This window comes from Gymnogyps californianus, chromosome 5, assembly GCF_018139145.2.
Source record: "Gymnogyps californianus isolate 813 chromosome 5, ASM1813914v2, whole genome shotgun sequence".
NCBI lineage: Eukaryota > Metazoa > Chordata > Aves > Accipitriformes > Cathartidae > Gymnogyps > Gymnogyps californianus.
The window spans coordinates 53,562,806-53,584,463 of record NC_059475.1 but is presented as its reverse complement, the minus strand read 5'-3'; the positions used below and the strand labels follow the sequence as shown (position 1 = coordinate 53,584,463).

At 38.9% G+C, this 21,658-nt stretch overlaps 2 protein-coding genes across 5 annotated transcripts; one reads left to right on the top strand and one right to left on the bottom strand.

Annotated features, from left to right (window-relative positions):
• Nucleotides 1–2,184: 2,184 nt before the first annotated feature.
• CPSF2 (cleavage and polyadenylation specific factor 2) lies at nucleotides 2,185–18,341 on the bottom strand. Of its 2 annotated transcripts, none has more exons than XM_050897137.1 (15): nucleotides 18,284–18,341; nucleotides 17,270–17,455; nucleotides 15,617–15,776; nucleotides 15,420–15,525; nucleotides 13,123–13,252; nucleotides 12,676–12,791; nucleotides 11,938–12,125; nucleotides 11,226–11,516; nucleotides 10,000–10,100; nucleotides 9,460–9,660; nucleotides 8,076–8,228; nucleotides 7,277–7,502; nucleotides 5,097–5,396; nucleotides 3,982–4,116; nucleotides 2,185–3,876 (listed from the first exon to the last, which is right to left on the bottom strand). In XM_050897137.1, exons 2-15 carry the CDS (start codon nucleotides 17,416–17,418, stop codon nucleotides 3,784–3,786), a joined length of 2,349 nt encoding a protein of 782 aa, XP_050753094.1. In that variant the 5' UTR covers nucleotides 17,419–17,455; nucleotides 18,284–18,341; the 3' UTR covers nucleotides 2,185–3,783. The 2 variants fall into 2 exon arrangements, with proteins under 2 accessions (XP_050753094.1, XP_050753095.1); XM_050897138.1 differs by lacking the exon at nucleotides 18,284–18,341 and adding an exon at nucleotides 18,137–18,230.
• On the top strand, nucleotides 17,908–21,144 carry NDUFB1 (NADH:ubiquinone oxidoreductase subunit B1). 3 transcript variants are annotated; one of them, XM_050897141.1, is made up of 3 exons: nucleotides 17,908–18,007; nucleotides 19,459–19,600; nucleotides 20,805–21,144. In XM_050897141.1, exons 2-3 carry the CDS (start codon nucleotides 19,461–19,463, stop codon nucleotides 20,839–20,841), a joined length of 177 nt encoding a protein of 58 aa, XP_050753098.1. In that variant the 5' UTR covers nucleotides 17,908–18,007; nucleotides 19,459–19,460; the 3' UTR covers nucleotides 20,842–21,144. The 3 variants fall into 3 exon arrangements, with proteins under 3 accessions (XP_050753098.1, XP_050753097.1, XP_050753099.1); XM_050897140.1 differs by having other exon boundaries at nucleotides 19,456–19,600; XM_050897142.1 differs by lacking the exon at nucleotides 17,908–18,007 and adding an exon at nucleotides 18,335–18,420 and having other exon boundaries at nucleotides 19,456–19,600.
• The last annotated feature ends 514 nt before the right edge of the window (nucleotides 21,145–21,658 follow it).

Below are 21,658 nucleotides of genomic sequence, written 5' to 3'. Positions count from 1 at the left end.
ACTTAAGACTGTCTAAAGTATTTTTAAAAATAAATCTCAACAGGCAATTTTAAAGATTCTTTTGATCTAGTTTCATTATCTCATTTTGAACTACCTTACACAGTTTTCAGATCAAGACCTAAAATTCTGTTTACTGGATACATTTCTTTATCAGATTTGACTGTGAGATCATCTTCCCCAGTACCACCTTTTTAAAACTATGAAAACACCTGTAAAAGTCATGAAACAGAATATTGTGCAATGTTCAGATCCTTACAGTAAGATTTCTTTTGCCAGAGTCTCCAAAAATTTTAGTGGTTTAAGTGTTTTCCCCAGGCAATACACTCTCCTTTCCTAACTGAAATATTAATACATCTCATGCCTTATCAAAGAAATCTTCATTCTGCACAATGTAAGTGTTTTAGGGTACAAGCATCTACAACAATTATTAAGACCCGGGGGGGGGGGGGGGGCGGGGGGGGTGGTGTAGGGTGTTTCTTTGCTCGTTTATTTCAAATGAATAGCATTTGACCACAATTAAAAGCTAGTACAGGTACAGGAGAATTCCTACCTTTCCAAGCAAGTTTTACCAACAAATAGATCTCAAATGCTCTCATGAGACTGTTACTCTGACTGAATGCAGGGCATACTACCTTTCCATTAACAGCATATTTTAAGAAGTGGATCTGGTTAAGTCTAAATAGTGTTCAGGGAAGGAGAAGATGATTTTCAGCTTCACCTCACCTCCAGTACATACTGTCAAAGTAAAATGATTAAAAATGAGACTCTCACCCACATAAAGTTATTTAACTTCAGGGTAAAGCTATGTTTAGACAATGGGAACAGCTTAACAATTAATTCTAGAATTATTTTTTTATTATTAAAGAGTTCTGCTTCTACATTCCCGTAATCTTTTGAAAAATGTATTCATATTCTACTATATAGGCACAGGAAGTAGAGAATACAAAAGCTAAGATTTACCCACAAATACTACAGACTTTGGGGATGGGGGAAGGCAAGTTTCTGCTTTTCCTGTGTCTCCACACCCCCTTGGCTCTTCTTAGCTGAGGAATCTGAATTATCCAAGACCATTGGAAGGAAATATTTTTAAATGGCCATTAAGTACCAAAACCAGGTTTGACTTGAAGTTAATATTCTTGCCCTCAAGAGCAATAGAGCGAAGAGTAAGAAATGGTACTCCTTATCAAATTTTTACTGCTAATGAAGAAAATGCAGAAGTCAGAAAATACAGCTTACAGCACTGACATTTTGTGGAGGTAAGGGCAAATGAATCTTTCATTTCAGAAACAAACAAGAACCAGATTAGTAACTCTGAAAATTACACAGAGAAGTTAAATTACTGTTTGAAGTGAATCACAGTTAAGACAAAAAAATAGAAAAGAACAATAATAAGTTATCAGAGAAGTGATAGCAGGCTAGGCAAAATTCATGGGAATTTGCTTCAATTCCACACTGCTTACAAGTAATGAATGCAAAGCCGAGGAGCACACCTGCCCCACAGCACAGCTGCAGCCTGTGATATGTTTACTACAAATGTCCTGTATTCCCCTTCATCCCTCTCAACACCAGAATTGTCCACAAACCCAGCTTTCCCCAGTCCCAGCACTCAGACGACTACTATCGCCTTGCATATCAGCTTTCTCGGTCTGATTTCAAGTCACACTCATGCTGAATAGACTAAAAAAAGAACAGTTAGCTGTTTTGCTCATACTTGAGCCTTTCCTTAGTGATGGCACTAATTTGGGGTTCTCCTCTTTACCAGAACACACAGGAATTTAGTGACTGATAACACTAAACTTATTAAACTTAGCTGAATTTGAATAAATAGGTTAAAACACCCAAACAAAACTGATAGAAAGGTTTATGATCACACTAGCTTGTCTTTATCCCTTTCTTAAAAGCAGCACTATTTTTAGTTTGATTTCCTAAGTGTTTTTTTCTTTATTAGTATATTCCATGCAAGCATGTGTGATCTCTGCCCACCCTAAGCCCTCAAGTGAAAAGTCCTAAGGCCAATATGATTATGTACAAAGTAACTCACTTTATAAAAGTTCATTAGTATCAGCAACAATAGTAATACAATAGTATTCACCAACAAGCATCCAGTATCATATAGATTTACACAGCATTGCTACAAAACAGCTACAAAACCAGAGCATTTCTATGAAGTTTTGGCTGTCAATATAATGGAAAATAAACAGTTAAAAAAAAAAAAAAAGTGTTGAGCCATTCAGTCATTCCTAGCCAAGATTTTCTTTGTGTAACAAAACACATTCTCACTCAGCAATTAATTTTCAAGTTTTTTACATTTTTAGTATATAGTTCTAGCAGGTGGGGGTTTTTTTGGTTTGTTTTTGGTTGTTTTTTAACACGGTCTTCAGTTTTAAGTTACTATTTTAAACAGAATAAATAGTCTGTAGATCAGATAGAAAACTATTTGTCAAGAATTAATTGCAGAGTAAATTATCTTTCCACTGATAGCCCACAGGGCTATTTTTTGCCACTTTTTGAAAAGGTTTTATTTAAACATACACACAAAGAGCACATATTACATTGCTGTTGTATGTGAAAACAAGCAAGCAACCCTCCACTGCCAAAGCTGGTGGTTCACATGTGGATAGGGGAAAAAAAGATTAAATAAACTCTCGAGAGGCCATTTGTTTGCCTAAATTAATTTCTGAGAAATTAAGGCGCCCAAAACTGTGCTCATCTTCACCTAAAAAGTAAGGTCAATTCCTAGCATCAGCAGCTACAGTAAGTCCCACTGTCAACTAGAATGAAAAATGGCACAAAACATGCAACTAGAATGAAACGTGGCACAAAAGCATTAAATACATCACATGAACTCAGATTTCAAGATAAAGGATCTTCCTGAACTTGACTCATGGCACTCTGAACAAACAGCAGTGCATGGATAAAGGCTTTAGACTTTGAAAGTATTAGAATCAGAACTCAGAAAAGATTTTATAGTTGGCATAATTTTGCATAAGCTAGAAATTACAAATTCTGTAAGTTTGTACAGAAGTTACTCTGAAGCACACAATTACTGGATTTTAAACTGTCTGAAAATATTATCCAGTCTTCTTAGAGTACATTTCCAAAGTAATTTTTTGATCCTGCAGATTAGTACTTGATACAGAATATGACATGCTATTCTGGAAAAAAATCAGTAAGATGGAGCAGACACAACATTAAGATGCAGCCAGATTAACACTGGGGGAAAGTTTAGGTAGTCTAGCTTTAAGTGGGCTATTAAAAGTGTACTTTAACTAACCTCCATTTAAAAAAAAAAAAAAAACCAAAACCTCAAGACTGTCCCCTAAATCGAAGTTATTAAAAAAAAAAAACAAAACCAAAAACAAACCCAAAAACAACTACACAAAACCCAAAAAGAACAAAACCAAAGAAACCCACAGTTCCCTATTTAATCTTATTTTAGAACAGAAGAATGACTTTTATATATTTTGTACTCTTTGGCAGGGAATCTATGAAACCAAAACATGTCCTGACAAACTGAACCTTTCCTGAGAAGGGTTCATAGTCATAAACTCATTTATAATGTGTTATGTGCAAGTCATAACAGTTTGAAAGTCAACAACATGGAATGTACCAACAGATTTATGAAGAACGACAGCAGCAGTTATTTACATGTTCAGGGTAGTTAATTGCTCTTTATGAATTAGGTTTCCCCTGTATAAATTAGAAAACTACAAAAAATCAAAGTTGGGAGAAATCCCCATCGTCTTTAAAAGTTCAAGTAAAAACATCTTTGCAGCACTTTCCTTAGACAATAGCGTATTGCTCGTATAAAAGGTCTCTTATCCTATAGAAGTCCTGACAGAGACAGCCTTCCAATCCAATGCGCCCCGTTTCAGTCTGAAACAAAAGACATGTTTCAATTTATTAACTTTACACTAATGAGAAACTTAATTTTCATTTAGAATATTATTTACCACAGAGTTTAAGACACAGAACACCTACCCTGCGAACAGCCACCAGATTATTGCACACAAGCACTCCTCCTACAAATTCAGCTTGTATACCTTCTCGCAAGAGAACTTGCTTGAAGTCAGACAGTCTTGGCTCATTCATAAACACAGACTGATGTCCAAGAACCTTTAAACAACACACACAATTTTAATACTTCTGCTACTTAATACCTTCCATTCTTCCAAAGATCTCCTTGTCATTGTGTTGGCAGCAGTGTGGCCTAGACTACAGAACTATAAATGAGAAGATTTGTTCTATTTCTGTTCACCTGCAGCAAGACATTTCCAGGATAGGAAGGTCTTAGAAGTTATCCATCAAATAACAGAAAAGTTTCCTTCTTTGCTCACATATTGAAGACAAATGGAAAGCTGCTATTGAAGATCCCTCTTCCAAGCCATGTTACGCCAGGGACAGAGCTGCAGTAAGCTGTACTGCTGATCAGTACATACTTCTATGACAGTTGTCATGAATCTGAACAGACTTTAGAGTTGTCTCCACATTTATCTAGCTCCTGGAACAGACTACATTTAGGACTGTGCAACAGTATCTTAAAAAACCAATTCTAGGATTAGAAAGTATTGTAATCATTCAATGAAAAGATAAAATAATATCTACTCACAAAGTATTTTGATTTAAGAGTAAAGATAAATTTATAGAAAAAGATTAATTTAATGAACTCTCAAAACACTACTATAGAAGCAGACGTATGAATTTCAAAGATCTGTATCTCAAGTATATGAGGTATTTTCCATAGCATCAACAAAACAAAATAAAATCCAAGAGTGACTATACGCCAACTAATTTCCAAGTCCGCAAGTACTAACTACAAATATGAAACATGCTAATTAAAATCTTATCTTCATAAATAGATGGTACTGTATGCTAGGCACTGTTAGTGGATGCAGGAGATCACCCTTGCTGAAAAGCATAAAATCTGAACAAAGAACAGTACCAGGTTTAATAAAGAGAAAACCAAACATGAGAATCCAGTTTCAGTTAGGCTTTCATTTGAGTAAGATCACGGTACCAATCTCTAAGCACTAGAAAAAGACAAATTAATACAGAGCTCTTCAAAAAAGAAGTCCAGATCAGCATAATTTCTGTACCTCATGAGGTGGCAGAGGTTCCAAAGTAGGAATGATCTCACTCTCCTCACACATCTCCTTGTCATCGTCACCGAAGAGGCTTTTCATGGCCTTCTGTTGTGCAATGACACTAGAGTCTGAAGAAGGCATATCCACTTGCATCTCTAAGTCTTCATCTTCCCTCAGCTCTCCCTCTTCCAAAATAACTCCAGTATCCACTTTCGAAACCCGCATGTCCAGAACACCATCTATCCAAGCCAACTCAGCATCCTTGGCTTTACAGAACTGAAGGGAGCTGACAAGAGAATCTTTTAACCTGACCTGGGTTGCACAAAAATAAAAGTACTATTAGTTTGATGGAAAACACAGAGACAGTTCTTACTTCAAGCTTTAAAAATCAGCAGTTTTGCTTTCACTGTCTCTCCACACAGGTTTGATTCATACTCTTTTGGGGAGTGAAAGAAGGGAATTGGTATCACCAAGGCAAGATGTTCTATACTTTCAAAATATAATTTGTATAACTCTCATGTCACTACTCAACTTAAAAAGCAGCAGAGATCAATACCTTTTTTGTCTTCATTAAAATAAAAAAAGAACCTATACGACTGCAAACTTGAGTTAAACTTACAGCAAGAGCAATCGATTCTTTTTAAAACATCAGAAGCCTTTTTTGCAGCCAAGGAGTTCCTCAGTTGGCCTTAGCAAATTTAATGAAAGTTTCTATAGATACATACAGGTTACTGAACAGCAGTTCCAAATTTCAACCCTCCAAAAAAATTATAATTAATATTTTATTGTAAGAAGGGATGTTGTAAATATCAGATTTTGAAGTGACCAAAACATTACCCTACCCTGATTCCTCTGGTGCATTCCAAGACTTTAACCCATTAAATAAAGCCCTACTTTAAAAGACTGTTACCCACGTGAGATTGTGCATGATCCCCATAGCAGAATCAAGGCTGCAACTGTATGAAGGATACTGCAACTAACTATCCATCTGCAGCACAGTCCACTCAAAAGACACTGGGATTCTGATGCCCCATTCACATCTATTATTTTCTAATTCAATGTCTCCAGTGTACTTCACCTATTCAGAAAGCTTCAAAACAGAAAAACAACCTAAAGCTGTGCAGAAGACTGCATTTCCCCTTTATATATATAAAAAAAATTGAAATATGAAGCAATTACAATTTTATTCAGATAAATATTTCGTGAAAAAAATCACAATCGTGTCATTTCTTACACACTAGCAATCCTCATAGCTTTAAAAACAAAACAAACCAAACCAAACAACAAACCAAACACAGAAAACACCGCTGTTTTAAGACTGTCAGAACTGGATAATTTTGAATAACTGGAACTTTCCACTTCCTACAGGGTAACAGATTTTTCTCTGGAAAGAAGCAGAAGTACCTCTTTCAACAATTCTACTGATGTTTTTCTATTAACTTTAAAAGGACAGAAGGAATAAAGGACTAATGCCTAAAGTGCATGTGAGAGACTTTCCTCTAAACAACTTCAAAAGTTGAATCAGGACCATACGCAATTTTCACATACTTCACTCAAATTATCCAAGTTTTCGTATTTAGAGCTTAACCATGAAAATTAAATGCAATATATTAACATAGTGCAACACATTATCATAACGTCACTTTCCAAGAGCCATCACATTAACGTTGGGGGGGGGGGGGGGGGGCGGCGGGCAGCAGGGAGGGATGTCTTTATTTATTTTTAACATTAACTTGCAGCTAACTTCACATGTTCATTCTTAGGTACTATTTAGGTATGAAGGATTTTTTTTTCCTCTTTGCTCTCTAAGGCTCCCCTTCAGATTCCAAAAAGAATCCTGAATTGCAAGTAGTGTACAGTGATACTCCAAATATAGGCATTAGAAATCTATTAGGACTCGAGTAAAGCAAACTGATGTTCCCATGGACGTGAACCTCGCCTTTTGCACTACAGGTAAAACTGCACTGATCTCATGTTTAAGCTTTTAAACACCTCTTATGAATAATAAGCATAAGGAGAATGCTCACCTAGAAAACAAAAACACTACTCATGTCTTGATCACACAAAACCAGGTGTACACATAGGTAGTATTATCTCTCCTCTCCGAAAGAACGGATGGTCAAATTAGTCTGCCAATACAGCCCTACTACAGTTCATAGCAGTTACACAACTAACAAATTCCAGTACCTTACCTGGTAAATATGAGTTTCGCTGGTTGCATCTACAGTTTCATGCAGTTTTGGCATGTAAACTTTAATATCTTTTCCACCAAAAGCTCTGCAACATTCTGCAAGGTCCTGACTGGCCTCAGGTGGTCCATGGACAATGATCAGTTGTCTTGGTTTCATTTGGTTAATAATTTTTTTAATTGAGTCCCCATCTGAGCGTCCTTCATAGTCAATGTATGTAACTCTGGCTCTAGTTTGAATTAAAAACCCAAGAATAACATTTTTTAGTTTAAAAGATTAAACCTTCGAGTGCTCCAAAATATTTCATTTAAAAATGGAAGATATTTTGCAATTATTCTACATCAGCAAAAGCTGTCAGCACAAGGTATATTATGGATCAGTAAAATACAGAATTGTCAAATATCGGCATGTATGTGTATTTAACACTATAAATTCCCAAAATTCACTTACATAGTTACCCAAAACATGAGATAAGCATATTTGAATACGTTCTTCTTTTAAGAAAATACATATACATTTGAGTATCTACGCTAACATACTATTGTATCGTTTGTTCTTCCTCTTTCACTTGTCTCCATCAGACAGGGAACAAACTGTGAATTTCTTAAGAGTGGGGAACCATAAGACTCTGTATCGTGCTCCCAGAAAGACTAGTAGAAAACTAACTTAGATAACTTGGGGGAAAAAAACAAAAAGCAAGCCCTTTCCCCCTTTCTTAAATCCAAGCTAGCCTTTTACCCAATTTGCACCGTACCCATGCTACCATTCTAGCAGAACTGACAAGAACAACTACGTCACTCACTTAATTTCCATGGATTCTGTCGCAGAAATACATTTGGTAGGAACATCTGATAAATCCTGGTCCATAGGCTCTTCTCCATTTGTCAAACCAGATTCTAATTTGCTTTTTTCTTCTTCTGTTGCTTGAAGTTCTGGAACTAGAAAATCCTCAGGTCTAAAGAATGAAAAGCATTTTGCTTTTAATAGTCTTACAGTAAGACCAAAGCACTACATAATATAAAACCAAACAATGCTGACACTACTGAGATATTTTATAATTGTTATTGCCAACAATTTTATTACACTTGCCTTCAATATTTCCATATTTGAAGAGAGGTAATTTGGAAAATACCACCTTCCTATCCTAAAAAAGAACTTTGGTATCTTGGGAAATACTAGCAAATTGAGGTTTTCTAGCAAGTATTCCTTATGCAAATAGGACAAGTATCACTAGATTTTTCTAGGATGATATCGTGGTTTAACCCCAGTCAGCAACTAAGCACCATGCAGCTGCTTCCCCCTCCCCCTCCCAGTGGGGTGGGGAGGAAAGGAAAAAAAAGTAAAACTTGTGGGTTGAGGTAAGAACAGTTCAATAACTAAAGTAAAAATAAAAATACACTACTAACTAAGAATAATAATAATTGTAATCAAAAAGAATAATAAAAAAAAAAAAGAAAAGTCAAGTGATGCACAATGCAATTGCTCACCACCTGCTGACCGATGCCAGAGCCACGATCCGCCCCTCCTGGCCAACTCCCCCCAGTTTATATACTGCGCATGCCGTTCCATGGTATGGAATACCCCTTTGGCTAGTTCAGGTCAGCTGCCCTGGCTATGCTCCCTCCCAGCTTCTTGCACACCTGCTTGCTGGCAGAGCATGGGAAACTGAAAAGTCCTTGGCTTAAGATAAGCGCTACGTAGCAACAACTAAAACATCAGCGTGTTATCAACATCATTCTCACACTAAATCCAAAACACAGCACTGTACCAGCTACTAAGAAGAGAGTTAACTCTGTACCAGCCGAAACCAGGAGAGATGAACAATGTTCTTTCCCCTCATTATAAATTTTTGACAAATTATGTGTAATTTAAAGCAGAAAAAAAGTCAGGTTAAAAAAAATTAAATCTCCTATCTGATAAGGAAAAAAAAAAAAAAAAAAAGCCTGGCGTGGAAACACATCCTAAGAGGTATGAACACAGGCTAAGGATCAGCACTCCGCAGCTTCAATCCTATCATAAGCTTCCTGCGAGACTTAGTGTAAACTGTCCTAACTGTTCCAGCTGCAGTAACTTTTGAAGAGTATATAACAGTACTGCAAAAGAGACAAAATGGCGATTTTTTTATTACTTCTATTTTTTAATTATTTCATAGCTACTACATGTTAGTATGCATTACCACCACATACTTGATAATCTCGCCATATTCATCCCATTTAATTCTTTCTTCAGGGGCTGGAAACATTGGATAAGATTTCTTTGCCTGTTTGAAGAAGCTTCCTTTCCGGCTACCTTCACCTTTCATCATCAAATCATGTTTGGTCTTATGTACAGTTGGCTGATCAATATCCTCTTCAGCATCACTCTCATCACTGGAATCAATATCTGCCCTGAAATGACATTCCAAAAAAACTAGCACTTTCTTTTTTTCTTCAGGTTTAGTATTACATAAACACACTGACTGGAAAATCACAGTTGACATAACACTAACCAAGGACAAGGGCAGTTTCTGTATCTGAGAAAGAGCTCACAGTCAAACAGCAGATGAAACAGGTCTATGATAACAACAGATTAAAGACAACCATGCCCCATTCCTCAGTGCCCTCAGACAAGTCTATCAAAACTATGACTTTCATTTATCCCTGTAAATCGTTGAAGCAGCAGAATGATCACACAGAAATCTCAACTCTGACCATAACAGCAGAATGCAAGAACAACGAATTACTTACTCTTTAGACTGTTCTAACTTCTTAGCTGCTTCTTTCTTTAGTTTCTCCTTTTCTAGGTATTCTTCAAGTTCTTTTCCTTCCAACTTGACACGTTTTCTCAACTGCAGACAGAAATAAAACTAGTATTATTTTGAGTAGCTGACAAGATTTTAATACTTTTCCTACATGCTGCTTACAAGAATATTTGTATTTAAGTACCAAGGGCAAGTACAACTTGTATGTCACATAAGAGACGATTACGCAAATGTGTGGCACCTTGGCATGGCAACATCATGACAACGTTATCAATTAGTAGAGTCTACTTTAACAGAAAAGCATTTCTAAAAGTATTAAAATCAATTGGCTTTACAAAAGTTTCTTAACATCTCCAGGAAATATCTCTCCAGTAAGTGAATGCAAATACTCTGAGATGAGCAGTGTTTTTTAATTTTTGTGTCACTAACATCAAACCAGAAGAACCTGGCAAAGTCATACTAGCAGGCAAAACAATGTTAAGTTTTGTTTCTTGTTTTCTGAAAATCAAATCAGAGTATAGATCACTTAGACTATTACTAGAATTCAGTATTATTCAAATACTGTAATTCAATGCTTCTAATCCAATCTAAAACTAAAATAAAGCTGTGAATTTCACATCAAGAGTGAAATTATCACTGCGATCGCAGGCAACTCCCATAAATTAACAATGTTTACGAGAGAGAAGTAGACACAGGTATATAAATTATTGAAAACAAATTGAAAGCATGAAAAACAATTAATTGTGTTCTAATTCCTAGCTTTTGCTTATCTTTCTAATTCTGGTGGGATATATTACACTAATTTGACTTGATTCTCCCCTCATCCAAAACCAGAGTATCTTCCAGCAAGAATAATCCATCGTATATTGTGATCTGTACATCAACTGCAAGCAGAATTTTTTCTATTATAACAAAAACACAAAGGAAGGTGTTGTCTAAAGACGAATATTTAAAAGCAACTTCATGCTCATCGCTATGGAATATTAACTTTGCCACACCACCAAAAAGCATTTTGCAGTTCCTAATATGAGACCTATTTTTATGCAAGTCTATCCACAATTGGTTAAACATGCAACATACTGATTTCAGATTTGCCTCTGCCACTAGAAGTGTTTTCAGTACATCAAAAAGGAAATTAAGTTCAGTTTTGCTCATATTCCCCCAGACGGCCCACAATAAAAAAACCCTTTGAGATATATAGACAACTCTTACCTCAATATCTATAACTTTTTCAGAAGGATTATCAATCAGGAATCGTGCTAATGTTCCAGGCGTAGTGCGATAAGTTAAAATTATAGAGTTTTTTGAATCCTGGCACCACTGAATGAAAAGATCTCTAGAGAACCCACATTCTAAGTCAGGTTGACTGGCAAGAACAACTTTTGGACTAGGCACTCGAGCCAGATCAGATAGACTATGACATAAGGAGAGATGGCGGAACTGAAAAGGATTGTTTCTCTTGTCTTCAAAGCACCTCATCAACTTGTCACTCATCCATTCAACCTAAAATACGTATTAAGAAAAAGTTATCTATAAGAATACAAGTTCTACAATAATGTACAAACCTGATATGAAGTACAGGATGCAATATGCACGTGATTACACCAATGTTTCTCAGCAAGGGTAGAAATAATGCTGAGCATAAACAACACAGCAACAAGTACTTTAAGTCTTCTTTTTTAACAGCTGTAAACTATGCTAACAAGTCTTGTGATAAAACCAGAAATGAGTATTAAGAAATATGCCCATAGCCATGACTGGACTCTGTTACTTGATCGAAAGATGTGACACACAAACACACACTACAGAATAAGGACAACACCCAGTATTTAGCCATTTTTTACCGTTAAAAAGAAAAACAAAATGCTTTTGCATACATGTTCCATTACCCTCTTCATACTTGCATTTTAAAAACAAAACAAACCTGTGATTTAGAGAACTCCACTACATTGTAGCTGACGTTATTCAAAAGTGCTAGAGAGTAGACTCCTAATCCTGCATCTTTCGTTCTCCAGATCTGATCAAGAAGTTGAGCAAGTTCCAGAACTCTGCCTGCTGTATCCACAGCTATTAATACATTTCCATCACCTCGTAATGTCTCCAAAACATTAGCTAAGAAGAATTAAAAACAAAACAAAAACCTACTTATACTTTGAACCAAAATTAGAAAGTTTGTGGCTTGGGTTTTTTTGTTTGTTATATCACACTAGCAATCATAATCAAAAGCAAATTGAACACAGAAATAAACTAAACTTCAAAAGAGATCCAAAACCACATTTCCACCAAAATTAAAGGGAGCTGGAGTCTTCTTGGTAGCTCTGAAGATCTCACTGCCTTGATACTACTTTTTCTTTCTTTTATTAAAAAATACCAAGCAGTAAAATGGAGTTTAAAAAAGAATGTGCTGAGGAAGGTCATTTCAAAATCCCTTAAGAGATTAATTGATACTGGGTAAAATACACTGTTTTCACAGAATGTTCATTGTTTTCAGGAAAATGTTTAACCCACAGGATCAGTACCATCAGAAAAGAGTAATTCAAAATTTGTTAAATTTTAATAAAGGTTCTTAGTTTGGATGCTGATGAATTTCTCATAGAAAAACAATTTACTGTGACTAATAAATCACATTACTGCTATTTTCAAGCCCAAACAGAATACATACTCAGTAGCTGTTCATCCCTTTGCTTTCTCCTGGGTTGTACATAAGTAGCATTAAATGAATCTGTAATAAGCAATGAAGGCCTGCTCAACATTTCCAAGGAACATCCATTCAGATGGCTGTGGAAAAAAGGCAAAAATCTCACTTTTTGCATTTCTATTTTATGAGAAAAAGTAAGACAGCTAGCTTCCAGATGTTTCCATGTACAGAAATCAAACTCCTCAGCAGCTGAACGTTTCCTGCTTCAAACTTACAAATAAATAAAACTGAGTGGAATGAAGAAACCCAGAGCTAATGCCTGTTTCAAACTGATTAATCTGAATGCAAGTGAAATTAGTGGTCTTACTAGAGCTAGAAAGGCACTGCTACTTCGATACCTGTTTATCACACACTAAATGATGCACACCTAACACAACATCTAAGAAATATATATTGTTATGTTGAACTTACATCTCCCTCTTGTGGTTGAAATCAACTGCATAAACAATTTCTTCCTCTCCATCCTTGACAATCTTCCAAATTGTGCCTCCTATCATGTGGCCAGCTGGCAACGGTGTGATTGACAAACCATGTCCTTTGCCTACGAAAGTTTTCAATATTTTAGGTACATTACATGTATTAAAATCTATTACTCTGAATAACAGATAGCAATTTTAAACAACTGAACACCAAAATTATTACTGGGGAAAAAAGTCAAATGAAGTATGAAAAATCAGTAACATATCTGTCCTTCCCATCTAACCAGTAACTTCAAAATTTTTTGCAATTCACTTCTATTTTGCCTCCAGAAAAAGAAACTAAAGCAAAGAAGATCACTTCTTCCCTCCACCTCCCACCGGTACTCAGAGGCACTGCAGAGCTGCTGTAACTATAGACCTAAACAACAGTAAATTATAGAACAAACATATCACTTGAATGCAAGTACACAGGTGAAAGGCAGACCCCTCTCTGGGGCAACACAAAACGTTTACTGTATCATTCACTGTCTAGGTACTTAAAAAAACCCATATAAATTACACAAATTGAAAGTTTTCCAGAATGACAAACATGCAAGTCAAACAATACCAGGAAAGGTGTTCATGTGCTGCAGTCAGGGATGACAGATCTTTCCAGCACCGGATGCCTTTTTTTTTTTTTTTTAATGCACTCTTGCTCCTCATCATGGGTGCTAGCTTCTATCTTTGTCAGAGTAAAACTAGACCACCCATGACCATTACTCACTGACTTCGCTGCATTCCACCAACTTGAACAGAAGTGCACAGCTTTAATAATAATTAAAACATACATTATCTTCTTAGATGCATCCATTGAGTCTTTTCAAATCACTTCCATTAAATATGAAAAAAGCAGGGTGTTTTAAAAAAGTTGTTCACTAAAATTACTTTTAAGATGTAAAGGTTGGTACCACAGACATAGCCTTGCTACAAGTATCTTGAAAAAGGGTCAGCAGCGTTTCAAGGATGGCATCCCATTTCTATTTTCCAAATTACAGGGTGTCCTGGTTTCGGCTGGTACAGAGTTAACTCTCTTCTTAGTAGCTTGTACAGTGCTGTGTTTTGGATTTAGTGTGAGAATGATGTTGATAACACCCTGATGTTTTAGGTGTTGCTACGTAGCGCTTATCTTAAGCCAAGGACTTTTCAGTTTCCCATGCTCTGCCAGCAAGCAGGTGTGCAAGAAGCTGGGAGGGAGCATAGCTGGGGCAGCTGACCTGAACTAGCCAAAGGGGTATTCCATACCATGGAACGGCATGCCCAGTATATAAACAGGGGGAGTTGGCCAGGAGGAGCAGATCGTGGCTCTGGCATCGGTCAGCAGGTGGTGAGCAATTGCACTGTGCATCACTGGGTTTTTTTCCTACCCCCCCCGCCTTTTTTTTTTGGTTATATTCCTTTTCATTACTATTATTATTATATTTCATTATTGTTATTGTTAATATTATATTTTACTTTAGTTATTAAACTGTTCTTATCTCAACCCACGAGTTCTGCCTTCTTTCCCGATTCTCCTCCTCATCCCACCAGGAGCAGGGCAGGGGGGACGGGGAGTGAGGGAGCGGCTGTGTGGTGCTTGGCTGCTGACTGGGGTTAAACCATGACACAGGGCAAGTATTTTGGCAAGCAGCATTCAGGAACTGGGAGATACTGCATCTCAGAAACAAGCTGCTGGTAGTCAGCCTGTATGTGTCTCTGTTCAAGAACAGAGTTTCCATTTCATTCTGATCTTTAAATTCAACAAAAGTGAAAAGCTGCTGATTCTCCAGATGCCACAGTTCCTAGCAATAAGTTACACTGAGTATCATTCAGAGTCAGTGAAGACCTCCTCATTAAATCATCCACATGCTGTAACTTAATCTCTGCAACCTATTCATCCTCTAGAAAGCTCTCCTTTGTGTTACTGGTTACTGAAGAGTTCTGAGGTATCTACCACCAGGCATGAGTAAATGCTTTTGAGAGACACGAGCAAATTCCAAGAAAAGTTACAAAAACACAAAAGAGAAACAAATGTCTAAATATGCTTTGGCATGACCACCTCCTCATTAAGTGGAAATTCTACCTGTTTCCACATACAATCGCTGAGGCAAACGTTCAGCTGATACAGACTGACACAGGGCTACTGAATTCAGCCCTGCAAAATGCACAACATTTCAAAACTTATTCCCTTTAAAAAAAAAGTTACTTTAACTCTTAATGACTCTGTTGCCTTTCACTAAAAGTCATTTATTGAAACTTTGGTGACAACTTTACCTTTCAAGTTCACAATCTGAGAAAACTTCAGCTGCTGTATCTTATCAAAGGCTGCATCTACATCATCCAATGTAAAGAGTGTGAAATCTTCAGTATTATGGCGGGACTAAAACAAATAAGAAGTACAGAGCATTCAAGAATGTGAGCATTATATCATATCAAAGAAGTTGTGTATGAAAGTATCAACTTAAATTTACCTGGTAGAGATCATACATAAACATTTGTCCCATTTTATATACAGGAATAGTTGCGTAAATGGCACAATTCAACCCCATTTTTCCAACTGCATATGGAAGAGCACCAAGGTGTAGAGGGTCAGGATGAGAAAGAAGAACAGCATCAACCTGGTGTACATGTCTGCAAAAAGAGGGACAACAGAAGGTGGTGAAAAGAGTTCGGTATGGTGTTACATAGTCCCTATTATGGCTATTTTGAGATACATACACAGCCTGAATGCCAAACAAGAAAACGTAAATCTTTCCAGGTTTAGAACACAGTTTTTAAAATCATAATTAAAAGTTACAGATATTTCCAAACATTCAAGTACTTAAAAATGCAAGTGACTTCTGAAAACATAATTTCCAGGTCTGGAAGACATAAGTTTCACACCAAATTCTTGAGTAGAAAGACCTTAATATATTCTTGGACACCAGAAAGTACATTAACTGAGGTGCCAAAAATATTATCAGTGCAGACATGCTACAAATTGTTTATACATCTAAAAACCTAAACCAGACTACGACATTTCTTCTGATGAGAAAGATGAAGTAACAGGACCAAAGACACAACAATCCTTAAACTGATAAGGATTAAAGCAAAATATATTTCTTTAAAAACAGAAAGGGTCAAATATATCATTTAAGAAAAGTGGCACATAAATTTTTGGGGTTTTATTAATTTTAAAAACAGAAGATTTTTTTCTTGCAAAGTGTTGCATAAAATAAGAACTCAGACTAAAAAATTACTCCCTATCATAATTGAAAAACTTGTTGCATATGTTTTATGCCCTCAAGTGAAAAAACAAGTTGGGCTGAAAGCTTTTTGTTCCCTCACACAGTAACTGGGGCACACGCATTCTTCTTGATGGCTGTTATTAAAAAGGGGATTTAATTTAACTGCTTCTCAGATAAGAAACTTGAAAAATTTTATAAATTATCCTTAGTACATAATAATCCTCAGTTAAAAGACTTCAAACGCTACACAAGTGTGTCAATGCTAAAAAAGTGAATCTATAAAAATACCATCACAGAGCTTAGTTTCAGGAATTTCCATGTTTCAGTCCTAACCTTGCAATCAATGCGTGCATCGGCAAAGCTCCTTGCTGTAAACCTGCAGAAGTTCAGTATTAAAGTCTAGACAAGTTTATTTCTTTGCAGGGCTGGGATAACTAACAGAAGCTGTTTTCCTGACTGACAGTCTATTCAACTTGAAACAAGAGGCGAGAGTTGAACCACTTTGTATTCAGCCTACATACACTAAGGATTCTTTCATTTAAAACTTAGTTAACCACTCTAAATTAGTTTAAAGCCAAAGTCAGTCTCCCATAAACTCTGCTCTGTGTCATGTTTATGAAGAAAACAAAACATCCAAGCCAAAACAAACACAGAACAGGTTGAGAATTACAGTTAATAGATTTAACTCATTAGACTCACAAGAAAAAACCCAAGTTTTTACTGGAAATGTTTCAGCAGCATAATTCCCTTCATATAAAACATACTTCAAACAAAAAAAAAAAAAGAACAATTTTGGATGTAACATCATACACATACCATTGCATGGTATTTTGAAAACTTTCAGAAAAGGACAAGACCTATTTAAAAATAAAAAAGTGTATGAACTGAACTACTTACTTCCTCAGAGAATCAATAATATCCATAGAAAAGTTTTCATCCCAGCCACAGTCCAAAAGAAAACGAAATTCATCTACTTGCAACAGATAGCAAAGGGCAGATTCCTCCTGCACCCCTGAAAGCGTAGTCAACTTGATAATCGATGTCATTTTCCTCTCCAAGTGTTTAATCTCCAAAAGAACTAATCTGAATGGGGGAAGAAAATGTTTCATTGACTAATCTAAAGGAAAAGCCTATTTATTTAGATCTAACTTCATACGTTCCTGCGAATACACAGGATAATAGTTGTGAAAACTATTCAGTATAGCTACTAGATATCAATTAAGTCTCATATATTAATTTTTGATCATTGTAGGTCTTTTGTTATTAGAAAGAGGGTTTTTTTAACAATAATTAAAAAAAAAAGGATCACTAGGAGCAGTGCAGTTAACAGCCGCTCCCCCCGGGTGCCGGATGGGGGCACTCAGACATGGCGCATCCAGGGCTGTGACCCCTCAAGCCCAGCGACCGCCCGAGGGAGGCCCAGGACGGGGTGGGCCGGGGGCTCCGCACGGCGGCTCCGGCGGCTCCAGCGCCCCGCCGGGCCCGCCGCCGGCCCGCCGCCGACACAGCGGCCCGGCTCTGATGGGGTGAGCCTCACCGGCCGAGCCCGGCGTTAAGGGGACGAGCCCTGCGCCCACTCCAGTCCCGAGAAGAAGAGGAGAAGAAGGAAGAGGAGGAAGAGAAGGGCGAGCTCGGGTAGGACAAGCCGAGCGCTTCACGCGTGGGCCGAGCCCGGCTCCCCGCGGGGAGGAGAGGGGCGTTCAGCAGCGAGCGCTGGGGCCGGCCCGCAGCGCTGCCCCTCCGAGCCGCCGCCGCCGCCGCTACCTGCCTCACGGGCCGCCCGCGCGCCGGCTTCCCTCAAGCCCACCGGGGCGCGCGCCCGCCACCTCCCGCCCGTACGGCACCCTCCGCCATCTTGCGGGAGGCGGGGAGAAGGAGGAGGGAAGGTGGAAGGGTAACGGACGGCACTACCGCGAGGCCGCCGGGGGTGAGGGCCCTGCTCCCCCTCTCCCTGCGCAGCCGGTGGGCTGTCCCGGCCTGCTCGCGCCGCCCGGTGCCCGTTGCCCTTGGTGTGGCCGCTGCGCGGGGCCCGGCGGCAGCGAGGAGCGGTAACGGCTGGGGCCCGCGTGGGGGGCGGGAGCAGCCGAGAGGGTGTTTCCGTGGTACCGGCCTCAGCCTTCCCCGGGAGCGCCTCGTCCTGTCCTCTGTCCCTTCGGCCGGGACACGAGGCCGGGGGGGCCAGGCGGGAGCGCCCCTCAGCCCGGGGGCTTTATGGCGCTCTTGCCCCGGCGGGCACGGGCGTGCGGGGGACGGTCGGGTGCCCAGGCAGGCTGAGGGCAGCGTTTCTCTGCGCCCGGCGGGGCCGGGAGGCTGGCAGGGGCCTGTGGTGGGTCAGTACCGTGAGGGCCGGCCCGAGCCGCCATCGCGGCCGACTGAGGGAGCGGCCGGGAGAGGGCAGCGCCTCCCGCCGTGCTCCCCCACACCGCCTCAGGTGTTTGGTGTGCCGCCGTCCTGCAGCGGCTGTGAGAGGAACGGCGCCGTTTGTGTCTGTCCTCTGTAATTAGTATGTAGTTTTGAGGTCGCAGCTGTATGACTTCCTTGGTGTCTCTTAAACTTCCAGCAAGACGCTCATCCGGAAGGCTTTGGTTAGGTTGGAAACGGCTCGCTGGGTTTTAGAAATGTCCTTTCTTCCTTATCTGTCAATTCCCCACTGAATGTACAGCTTATCTTTCAGTCTTGTTACAGATAATGAAGCGTCCATCTACAGGAGTTTAGGTTATAAATGCATTTGTAATGTTTACAGAACAGCAAACTTCTGTATCATTAAAGTTACTTTAGTGGGTAAATTACTGTAGAACATTTAAGTGGAACTGTTTTACTAGGGATATCTTAAAAGAGATGTTCTATTTCTCTCGCATTTTAGGATAAAATCCTATTTCCCAGGGCCAAGATTTAGGATTATTTTTAAGAAACCTGTGTATGGATTTGAGAACAGCATGTGCCTCGTAGGAAGTGTTTGATGGCCCTCATGTTTATTACGCTGTTGTAGGATCCTACTAAGTGAGATTAAAGGTGCCAGGTATGCAACAGTTTCCATGTACAGATTTATCAGTTACTCTTATCTGTTATGCTTTTCTTTCTAGCAGTCATGGTGAATTTCGCCCAAGCTGTGCGTGATCACTGGGTTCACATCCTTGTTCCCTTAGGATTTGTGATTGGATGCTATTTGGACAGAAGGAATGATGAAAAACTGTCTGCCTTCAGAAACAAGAGCTTATTATATAGAAGGTCTGCTTTATGATGCCTCTTAAATATATATGTAGTTATTTTGCAAAGTGCTTCTCTGTTCTTTTTGAGAGTCTTAAGTATGAAAAAAACCACCAGTGATGCTGTCAAAATATTAAAGGGAAGAAAGCCCGAAAAATTTCAGCAAGCATTCCTGAAGGGTTTTAGGTCACTAATGCCCTCTGAAAATGGGGGCTTTAGCAGCCATCTTAGTCATGAAAGAAAGGATCATTAACTGCTGTCAAGTTCTTAGTCATGAAATGTGGCAACCATTATTTTGTCTCTCTCTAAAACTTCAGCGGGAAACACAGTGCTTGAATTTTAATTTTCAACTTTTCAGTGGATTATAGCAAACTTCTGTCTTAAATTTAAAATGATCACAGCACTTTTTAGCTAAATACTTCTATGCATTCGTGTCATTTAAAAATAATAACCAAGCTTTTGAAAACTAACACAACATTTATGTTGGCAACTGCTGTATCTTCACTGGAGGACGTGATTATATACACTGGTCAGTTTGGGCTTACTGGCTGACTTCTCAGGGAGAATTTAGATAACAATGCATTGCCTCATATGTCAGTTGTCCTAATTCTATGTTAGACCATAGGGTTAACAAAACAACAGAAAAAAAAAATCATGGTGTATAGCATGGACTAATAGTAGGAATGTTGTTATCAGTCTGGAGGTGGATTTTTCTTTTTTTACTCTGGTCTCACCTAAATTAGTTCTGAGTAAGAAAGTAAGCTTATGACATAATCCACCCCACTGTTACATTAGCACTTTTCTTACTGCAGTTGCTGGTGAAGTTGGGCTGGTATTTCAGCACATTGCAAAAATCCTCTCTCCTTTAACACCTAGTTCTCATCCCACCAAAGTAATGAATTTTTCTATTTAAAAGAAGGAGAATTTTTCCTTGTGGATGCTGTTACGTAAAAAGTCTGTCAGCTCCTTAGAGGTCAGCTGTTTTGTGCTTCCATTTAAATGAATGGGAGTTGAGAGGACTCGATCCATTGAAGCTTTGGAAAGAAAAGAGGAAGCTTATCAGTATTGAAAGATTTTTAACTGCCAGCGATTGCAAGGAAAGTTAAATTTATACATAACTCTCAAAATTAAGGTATTGTAGAATAAGTAATTACATTTATTAGTAATTATTCTACAGAAATTGTCCTAATTTTAGTCTCTTTCTTCTATTTTTTTCTTTCCACAGGGAGTTGAAGCCTGGTGAAGAAGCTACGTGGAAATAAAGGCTGCTGATGAAATGGAAAATATTTTCGTTTGAGTCACCATTTTAATCTCACACGTTGAAAGAATAGGTTTATGGTTTTTATCTTGAGAGAATATGTAAAGCTACAGAAAAGGACACCTGCAATTCATCAGTGCTAGTTTAATTTCCAATCTTACTTTTTGGAAGATGATTTAATTACATGACTAATATGTGTCCAGGAATTCCATTGGTCCATAAGTGTTGAGAAGCTTTTGTCCCCAGAAGTCATACTCTGGAGGGGTGAGGAAGAATTACGTAATAAAGAAAAACTATGCAAAAATCATTTCTGTTGTTACTGATCTGTATGGTGTGGAATTCATGTATTCATAGCTAATTTATGAACTAGCCTTCAAAGGAATACTTAACATAGACCCAGAATGTGGTAGACAGTTGTTTGGGTTTTTTACCTGAATCTGAACAGGTTTGTGTCCAGACTTCCTCTGTAGACTTGTCTGTCTGGAGCGGCGGCAAGCGGCGTGCTGCAGCCCTGTGACTGCGTGAGAGAGCAGGAAGGTGGAAGGGATGGGCAGCTGGGGAGAGCAAGAAGGGAACCGGCGCTGCTGGGCGTTTGCTGAGCTCGGTGGCACAGGGAAGTCGGACCTTTCCGAGGGAACGGGGAATTCGGGGTGTTGTAGAATTCATGCTAAGAACCTGAGAGGAACAGGGAGTACGCGTTACCTCCCTGAGGGCGCGGCCTCCCGCCTGCCCTGCACTGCGTAGGGCCGCAGCGGCGGGGCGCTGCCGGCGGGCGGAGGCGGCTGCGGGCGGCAGCTGGCGGCGAATCGGCCCGGCGGCCT

What these genes read in the sequence shown, in the direction of transcription:
- CPSF2 (XM_050897137.1), bottom strand. Translation starts at nt 17,418, where the DNA reads ATGACATCGATTATCAAGTTGACTACGCTTTCAGGGGTGCAGGAGGAA. An exon ending in GAATATGGCGAGATTATCAA is followed by an intron (nt 8,229 to 9,459) that starts GTATGTGGTGGT and finishes TTCATTCTTTAG; the next exon opens with ACCTGAGGATTTTCTAGTTC. An exon ending in AACCTCTGCCACCTCATGAG is followed by an intron (nt 4,117 to 5,096) that starts GTACAGAAATTA and finishes TGTTGTTTAAAG; the next exon opens with GTTCTTGGACATCAGTCTGT.
- NDUFB1 (XM_050897141.1), top strand. Translation starts at nt 19,461, where the DNA reads ATGGTGAATTTCGCCCAAGCTGTGCGTGATCACTGGGTTCACATCCTT. An exon ending in AAGAGCTTATTATATAGAAG is followed by an intron (nt 19,601 to 20,804) that starts GTCTGCTTTATG and finishes TTCTTTCCACAG; the next exon opens with GGAGTTGAAGCCTGGTGAAG.